Source organism: Oncorhynchus mykiss, chromosome 5, assembly GCF_057628025.1.
Source record: "Oncorhynchus mykiss isolate SJ-2025 chromosome 5, ASM5762802v1, whole genome shotgun sequence".
Taxonomy (NCBI): Eukaryota; Metazoa; Chordata; class Actinopteri; order Salmoniformes; family Salmonidae; genus Oncorhynchus; species Oncorhynchus mykiss.
This window is the reverse complement of record NC_143026.1, coordinates 40195885-40204641: the sequence shown is the minus strand read 5'-3', so window position 1 is coordinate 40204641 and position 8757 is coordinate 40195885. Positions and strand designations below refer to the sequence as shown.

At 44.9% G+C, this 8757-nt stretch overlaps 1 protein-coding gene across 3 annotated transcripts in view; it reads right to left on the bottom strand.

Annotated features, from left to right (window-relative positions):
- Positions 1-778: 778 nt before the first annotated feature.
- rai14 (retinoic acid induced 14) overlaps positions 779-8757 on the bottom strand; it is a 42478-nt gene continuing 34499 nt past the window's right edge. The window contains exons 11-18 of one of the 3 annotated variants that reach the window (XM_090236640.1): positions 8220-8306; positions 7519-7608; positions 7158-7305; positions 6728-6825; positions 4979-6517; positions 4606-4767; positions 3746-3811; positions 779-3650 (exon numbers count right to left, since the gene is read on the bottom strand). In XM_090236640.1, coding sequence (XP_090092766.1) covers positions 3573-3650; positions 3746-3811; positions 4606-4767; positions 4979-6517; positions 6728-6825; positions 7158-7305; positions 7519-7608; positions 8220-8306 — 2268 coding nt within the window. In that variant the 3' untranslated portion in view covers positions 779-3572. Of the gene's footprint in view, positions 3651-3745; positions 3812-4605; positions 4768-4978; positions 6518-6727; positions 6826-7157; positions 7306-7518; positions 7609-8219; positions 8312-8757 lie in introns of all 3 variants that reach the window. The other 2 variants (XM_090236641.1, XM_090236642.1) reach the window with 2 other exon arrangements.

Sequence of the window (8757 nt, the reverse complement as noted above, 5' to 3'; positions counted from 1 at the left end):
ACAACTGTTCATGATTCCACTCATTCGCAAAGAGGCAGGTGCGAATAGAACTCAGTCAGATCAAGGATATAAGCGTTCTGAGCTTTGATCAACACCGGGAGAGAAATGTTCAATGCTGACCCGTAATTGATTTTCTTTGTGTACAAAATATATATTTTTATTATTAATTTATTTTTTCAAATTAGTTACGGCCATGGCAGCATTTACCTCGAATGTGGTCTCCTCGAACATGGGAACATTGCCTTTTAATTTCAATTTCGCACTATAGTGTAGATCTTCTGCGCTACAGATTGAATCTAGAGGAACAGACATGAATAATGACCAGAGATAGGGAATAGTGACTGTCCAGGCAAAAGTCTTTGAAACAGGTCCCTGTATACATAAGGAGGATGTCATCAGGGCTGTAAATGCAGTCTGATGTCAGGCTAATAGAGATAAATCCGTATCTAATAGCCATTATACATATAACACAGACATCCACGCCTGGGGAAACCTGAGCCGCTTACCATTTCAACATTCATCTAATGCTCTACTTCTTCTAAAAATAAGTAAGTTTTCCAGAGAACAAATTATGTCCACCTGCTTTACGTCACCAAAAGTGGTATGTGTTGAAATCAGAGCTAGTCATTCTTTAATTGTTTGGCAGAAGCCTCTCTGTCATCCTAATTTATTATTGATTAGGGCCCTTGGGCTCTCTGGCAGGGGTTGAAATAAAAAGCAATCATCCCCACAGCCAATTGGATCAATACACGCCATATTTATGGAAAAGGCAACAGGCGAGGTCTTCACAATTTATTGAATTGGGTGAAAAACAACTGGCAAACAGACACATCAAAATCAGTTTCCATTAAAAAAACAGTTGTAAAAACAACAGGAGACAAGGGGCATCTCATCCTTATCCCTTTCTAAATTCAAAACATTCAGGCAATGCTTATTAACCTCTGTCACAAAGAGAAGTCTTATTTTTTACCTTGTTAACAAGAGATTTAGAGAAAGTCATCGAGTGACCTGGGATATAACTTCACTCCTGTCTTCATCATGTTCTATTATATTCTATTACTCTGCTGTAGTGGATCATCCTAAATAATGTAGGCTGTGTTTACACAGGCAGCCCAATACTGATATGTTGGTCTTTTGACCAATCAGATCAGATCGTTTGCCCATAATTGAGCCGCCTGTGTAAACACAGTGAGGAGCCCAAATAATGCTGAAACCAGAGTACAGAACTGTGGTGGTATGTATAGGTTCGGGTTATGTATATCATCCATAACTGGAGTCATCCTGCATATCACATGTCTGTTGTAATTGCACATCACTGTGATCACTATGGGAGTACACTGTGTAATACATGGCACAGTCAATGTAAGAGTGTTCAACCCACTAATATACTCAACTATTTCTCATTGGATGCATCTTCAGCATTGTTCCTTGTACCATTTTAGTGGTACAACTATAATGGAGCTTGTTTTCAAAAGAGTTCAGATGCCATGGGCTATTGTAAAATACATGATTTGTAGAGGTCAACCGTGGCAGTGCAGGGATGAAATGGTGCAGTTCTTACTATTACCAGGCCACAATGATACAGCACCAAATTGGAGCCCTACTAATCCCGGACATCCAGAACAAAATTATTGCGTAATTGCGCCAGATGATTGATTCATTTCTGGGAAGGAGACGTGTTTTAAAAAATGTACTAACGAGACCACTAAACTAGAACTAGATTAAGCGTCTAAAATGTCCGACCGTTGTTTCAACGTAATCTTCTCACGTTCTCACACGCCAATTCATGGACCGTCTATATTCGGGTTGCATCCGATTTACTCAGCCCAACTCACTAGCACTCAGTGCACACAGAGCGATTAGCGACGACATCATCACGTGATCCAAAAACATGACAGACATTGGATGAATAGAACATTTTTATATGTTCGGCTGTGTATGAAAATGTATATAAAACAAATCTAATCTGCCCCAGCGACAATTATTTAAATAATTCAATGGATGTGTGTGCACAAAGGTGACGATTTAAGTGTCTTTTTTGGACTTTTTAAATGTAATTTCTCTATGGTATCGTCTATGTGAATTGTCTTTCTCAGTTAAGCTGCAGTACCGAAATCGTGCTTCTAGACCGGAACAATGGCCTCTTGAACAAGACTAGCTAAATCTCCACCCCTTTAAACGGATAAACCAGCCAGTGTTGGGCAAATCTATGGGCCGGATGTCCCCTTCCTAAAAACGAGAGCGCCTGCGAAATCGCGATTTGTCCAAATGATGAATAATCTGCTTACCAGAACAAAGTTCCTCGTTCGTAACGCATCCCAGTCTGTCGACAGATGCTAGTACCATTATGTTACGTGCATCTGTCCACCAGAGATTATAGCCATATTTATGAGTAATGAACTTCGTGTTTTATGGTGCTTACTATACCTACTCTACTGCTCATGTACAGTATGTGGATGAAGTGGTTTGAATGAGGCTGAGCAACAGTCCAACAGACTCGCATGCTGCCATACCAAGATACAGTATAGCAACACGGAAATAGTTGGTTGTTTCACCCCCCTATAATAATATAACACTATAATGATATTACAAAATGAGGGAAGAAGATCAAGAGTCAAGACAAGTCTGTCAGGCTTCAACACAGAAAGAGCAGGCACACGGGACACAAAAACTAAGATGTCCCGGATGGGACAGGTAATCTGCTGAGGCAATATAGAGTTTGAATGGGAGTACAGCATGATGAAAGTGCATTAGTCACATGGGTATTTTCTGTCCTCAGAGAGACACTCCCCAGAGATCTGATACCACCTCACCCGTCAAGTACGGATAATTGCTCAATAAATATCATTGTTGACGTAATGGGGGGTTACATTACTCAAAAGGTCGATTCTGTTCATAAAGTCATATTGATTTAAAAAGCCTCCAGGGAATATGGTGTAAATGAGGACAAAAACCCCCAATTCGGTAAAATTGGCATTCACAGATCGCAGACACTAAAAAGGGCCTAGGTTATCACACACAATATTGAATTTATACAAAACCCCCAAATAGGGTTGTTAAAAAATACAACTACCAAACTTCTTTGTTTTAATTTCATAAATGTATCTAGAAAAATCTTCCATACATTTGCAACTTTTAGTTTTCATAAACATTTTATGCTATTAGGAAAATATTGATAAATGTGTCGAAAAAGCATTTTGCATGTGGTTGATTTAGGAAAAATTGCATGCAGAGGTCCCAAAAATGGAATTATATCATTGTCATGAAAACCAGTGCTACAATTAAAAACTAATTGACAACAATACAAAACTAACACTGCTAGTTCAAAGATAGGATGCCATTCAAATCTATTGACAAGAAGTCTTCATATGGTAGCTCCCCTCTGAAATCATTTGTAGACAAATAAAGAATCATTATCTTTGATTTTGCTGGACGTGTGACTTTGATGGACGGATGCGGCACACATGTGTGACAGGCCATGTAGGTTAGGAGACTAGCGTGTAAGGATGTCGTTTCCTTGTCTCCTCTCCAGCACTGGCAGTAGATAGATAGGCTGCTCCATCTCAGACACTTCATTTGGCTTCTGTTGGCATTTTGCACATCCTCAGAATCTGCTTCAAGGCTTTCTGAACGTCCTCATCCATCTGACCCTATGAGGAATAAAGCAATGACGTAATACCATTAAAACCACATCTGCGCCATTTAATATGAAATCGCAGAGTACCCAGTATGCATAAAAACGTACCTGAACGGCGTATAGGAGATGCATCCTGTAGACGGACACTATCTCATGGTGCTGCCTCTTTGACTCCTATAGTAAAGAGATGCAGAAACAGGCTAGCGCGTTAACCAATTGGTGGAATATCATACACCAGCTATAACAACCATGATGAAACTGCTCAGAATCATGAAAGATAAGCAATAAACCAAAGACTGAATATTTTAGGCAAACACCCAGCAGTGACAGAAACAGAAAACATAAATTACAGTAGACGTCCTTCAAAGATCAGCATCTACATGTCAAATGTCCTTCCTCAGAGCCATCTGATTTGCACAGTACATCCAGAGGAACAGGGAGGTCAATGGCTAACGCCTTGATCACACCAACAGCGTTAATGCGCAAAAATATTACGCAGCATCATCTGGATGTGTGTGCAACAAAGGTTCAACATTCAACTTCTGCTACCATTTCTGTCAAGCCCTCTACACATACAGTTTGATGCATACGTTTGATAAAGCCAACGTATACACCAACGTGTGCAGCCTGTGACAAACAGCGGAAGATGGTGAGATACAGGAGGGTCCCGTTTGTCCTCCCCTGGACCAAAGGAGGATGCCCTGTATCAGTACATTACATCTCTTGGCTCTAACACGGAGGCTAATCATGACAGTACAGAGATCTTAATTTCAGCACATAATTCATTGCAATTCCGCTTCCAACTGTCTGGCAGTTGTTCCAGGAAAGTCCTTAGTCGAAGGGATTTGTGTAAAGAGTGTATCCTGTCTTCTCTGACGCTATCGGAGTGAGGGTGAATGTAGTATACTGATTCATGGTTGAATGAGCCATATTAGCTATAGTGTGAAGGTGTATGACTCACGACTCACCCCTAGCTGGTACTGCAGCTGCTTGACTTGCTGCTGAAGGTTGTCCAGCTGCTGCTGCTGCAGGGTCTGCTGTCTCTTGGCAGAGCCTGCGCTGTAGGACAGCTGGGATAGGCTGTTTAAGGCATCCTTTAACTTCCCCACCTCTCTCGACAGGTCATCAATCTGAGACACAAACAACGCGGGGGATCAATACAAGGAACGAAACTGTCTATCATATGGCCACAACAAAATAAAATGTCATGAGGAAGCAAAATAGAGGGATAGCTTTCTAAACTCAAAGTATTTCCTTTGCCAAACCAGGGAAATTTGCTATATCATTACTGGTGAACATTGTACTAAACACTCTACCAACAGAAAACTGTAACTTACAAACCTTCTTATTCTTCTCTCTCTCTGAGCTGACGTGTCCCTCCACCAGCTTCTTCAGCTGAGCTATGGCATCCTGGGCACCTCTGAGCTTGGTGCTCAGTGCGTGGTTCTCCTTCTCCCTGCTGACGGCCAGCTCCTGCAGGGCCTCCCTCTTGCTCCTCCCCTCCTTCAGCTCCTGCCACGCTGCAGCCGCATCCAGAGCCACCTCATCCTGCTTCCTCAGGGCCCCCTGGAGAAGCTGCGTCAGGTGGCCCACCTCAGTCTCCAGACCCCCTCTCATCTGCTCGTGCTCCAGCCGTGATATAGAGTCGTCCGGTGTGTGGTCCTTCTCCACGGTCAGTCTGTTCTGTAGGGCGTCCACCTGCAGGGCCCTCTGGGACAGCTGTTGTCTCAGAGCATCTGCCTGGTCCTCCAGGTCCTTGATGGCGCTGCCCAGAGAGGACACCACCTGGGTGTGGTCAGCTAACGCCACTGACCCCTGGGCCAGAGCATCAGCCTCCTGCTTCAGGAGGGCGATCTCCTCCAGAGAGGCTGAGTACTTGCCCTGTGTGTCGGCTAACGATGCCTGCAGCTCCTCCACTCTGCTCCTCAGCGTGTCCTGCTCTTTGACTGGGGAGAATACAGGGCTGCCAGGCTTAGACTTGACAGCCCGGGTCTCTTCCAGCTGGTTCCTGGTGGAGCTCAGTTCACTCTTGGCCTCACTGTAGGACTTGGAGAGCTCCAGCAGGCGGCGCTGCAGCCCATCAATAACACTCCCCAGCTCACCCTTCATCTCCTCAAAGTCATTAGCTGCAGCCTCCACAGGGACCGTCCCCCTCAGCGCCTCCTGCAGCATCCTGATTTCCTCCTGTGCCTCCTTGTACCGGTCCACCAGCAAACTCTTATCGTGATCAGAGCTGTGGTCTGCTGCCTTCAGCCTGGCCTCCAGCTCCCTGATCCGGCCTACATCCCTCTCCCTCTGCTGCCCTGACTGGGCCAGCTGGGACCTCAGCTCTTTCACTTCCTGCTCCAGAGAGCTTCTCAGTCTCTGGAGCTCCTGCTCTGCCAATTCCCTTCCTCCAGCACCTCCTCTTTCAATCTGTGCCCTGAGGGCCAGCACCTCCTCTCTGGCCTGCTGGTGTTTCTCCTGTGTCTCCGTCAGCTTGGCCTGGAGCTCTGCTAGACTCTCAAGCAGCACCTTTCCCTCCCTTCCCTTCTCCTCATCCTGCTCAGGTATGAACCTGGCATGGAGTGTGCGGTTCTCCTTCTGCGTCTCCTGTAGTTTAGACTGGATGCTCCCTAAGGTCTTCCTCAGCAGCCTGATCTCATCCTCGCCTCCCTCCTTCCCCCCCTCCTCACTCTCTTCCTCCTCCTCCTGTCTCAGGGAGGTGATGCTGAGCTCCAGGGCGGACCCTTCAGACATGTCCTCCTCGGTCACCTGAGGCTGGAGCAGGGTCTCGCTGGGGGACTCGTGGGTGGTGTGGTAGGAGGCGTTAGAGTTCATACTATCTGGACGGGACGAGTCTTCATGGCCCCCCTCACCTCCCTGGGGAGACGGACGCTTCTACATAGAGATGGAGAGATGAGAATTGAGGAAAAATAAGTAACCACTGTTTAGTCGATTTTTAGGATCTTAATGGATTTTTCCTATGTAGAGTGACAAATTATAGTAAACAAAACACTGGTATTACGATTGACAGAGAAAAGGCCTATTATCACTATAATGGGATATCTACGCTCTTGGAATGACGAGTTGTTTCGTTTGACAGCTTACCTTGAGTATCTGGGCTAACTGCTGGTTCTCCAGAGACAGAGCAGTAATCTTTGCTTGTAGGGCCACTACTAGAGCTGAGTCTACCTTCCCACAGTCCTCTGCCTGTATCAACACAATTATACAGTTAACCTGCAATGGTTTGGGCTACCAGGGAATATGTTAAGTTCTTGGGGCATCTCATGAGACTTCCATAACCTTCCATTAGTACATGTAGTAATATTAGTCAACAGTGTGGGGTTTTGAGCTACAGCAGGACAGTGCCCTGGAGCAGGCAGGATTCTCTACCTGAACATCCCCAGCCATTAAAAACACAGCACAGCAGCTGTATAAATGGGTTCCAGAGAGATAGAAAGGGGACAGAGAATGCTAGAGGCCTGGGATCAAAGCAGTGCAGGGAAGTGATATTAAAGGCCTGCGCTGTAGCTGTAACTCGCCTTGGGCCCCGGCTCCGTCTGGCTCATAGTCACAGTCTGGTCCACAATCTGCTTCAGATCCTCAATGGTCTCCAGCAGTATGCACTTCTCCCCTTGTAGCTTCTCCACCTCCTCCCTCAGAGACACGCTCTGCAACTCCTCCTCCTGAGACAGGGAGGGGATGGGATGGGGGGGGGGGCGGACGGACGAGAGAGAGCGAGCAGTGAGCAAAACCAACATAAACAAAAATATCGACACAGAACAAAAACATGACGGGCAAACAACCAAGATAATACTTTAGAGAAAAGAGCTGTTCTTTTAAATGAGAGCCCTGTAATGACTTCTAATAAATTCTTGAGTGTATGTAAGTGCATGTACCTTATAATTGAATACTTTAGATCCAAAACTTTTACTGGAGACCGGAGTTTCATTTGGGGTCATGTACGCGGGAGAGTTGGGGCTAGACATCTAGAAAGTTTGGAAACATAAAACATAAATTACATTTCTCAGTGTTTACTCCCCGCGTTCGGAACTAGACATTTCAGTTACAGTACTTCAGCAATAGTCAATACATACAATTACACTGAGACAGACAGAATAACAACCCTAATGTACTGAATACAAAGAGCCCTTGAATGAAAGCAGTAGACAAGCAGGGTGAGGGTCCAAAACATTTAAAGACAACACTGGGTATCCAAACAGATACAAAGGTGAATTACATTTCTTACGTGTTTTGCTGTATTGACACAGTAATTACTACTGGGAATTCAAACAGACACATACAAGGTCAACACATATTATAACGTTCAAGAACTTCCTTCAGAGTCAAAGTAAAGCGTTACCTGACACAAACAGGGCTAAGGATCAATCAAAAGGGAAGCAGATACATAGATAGCCACACAGACGGGAAACGAACAGACCCAAAACAGACAGGCAGACTGACTGACAGGCAGACTGATTGACAGGCAGGCAGACTGACTGACAGGCAGGCAGACTGACTGACAGGCAGGCAGACTGACTGACAAGTAGGCAGACTGACTGACAGGCAGACTGACTGACAGAGAGAGACATGCCTTTACCTGCACAGGACTTATGGGAGGTGGAGGTGCTTTTCGTTTTTTGGGAGTTGTGCTTGGATCGCCACCTAATCTAGCCACTTGATCATGCTGAGGTGTGAGTGAAGGAGTGGGAAGAAAGAAGAACAAAAACAGAAGAACGATCCCGCAGTGTTTAGTTAGGTTAGCTAGTGAAAAAGAAGAATCAAACATTTGGAGAACTTGTAATCAAAGAGAAGGTATTTATCCAGGAGTAGCAAGGGCTTGGAGAGTAATCTGTTTAGCTAAGGTGTTAGATTCATGCTCATACATTGTCCTGTTTTGGGGTGGCAGGTAGCCTAGTGGTTAGAGCGTTGGGCCAGTAACCGAAAGGTTGCTGGATCGAATCCCCGAGGTGACAAGGTAAAAAATCTGTTGTTCTACCCCTGAACAAGGCAGTTAACCCACTGTTCTCTGGTAGGCCGTAAATAAGAAGTTGTTCTTAACTAACTTCCCTAGTTAAATGAAATACAAAACAAAAAAATACATGCTGCTTGAAGTGCATTTCAAAACGAGTTTCATT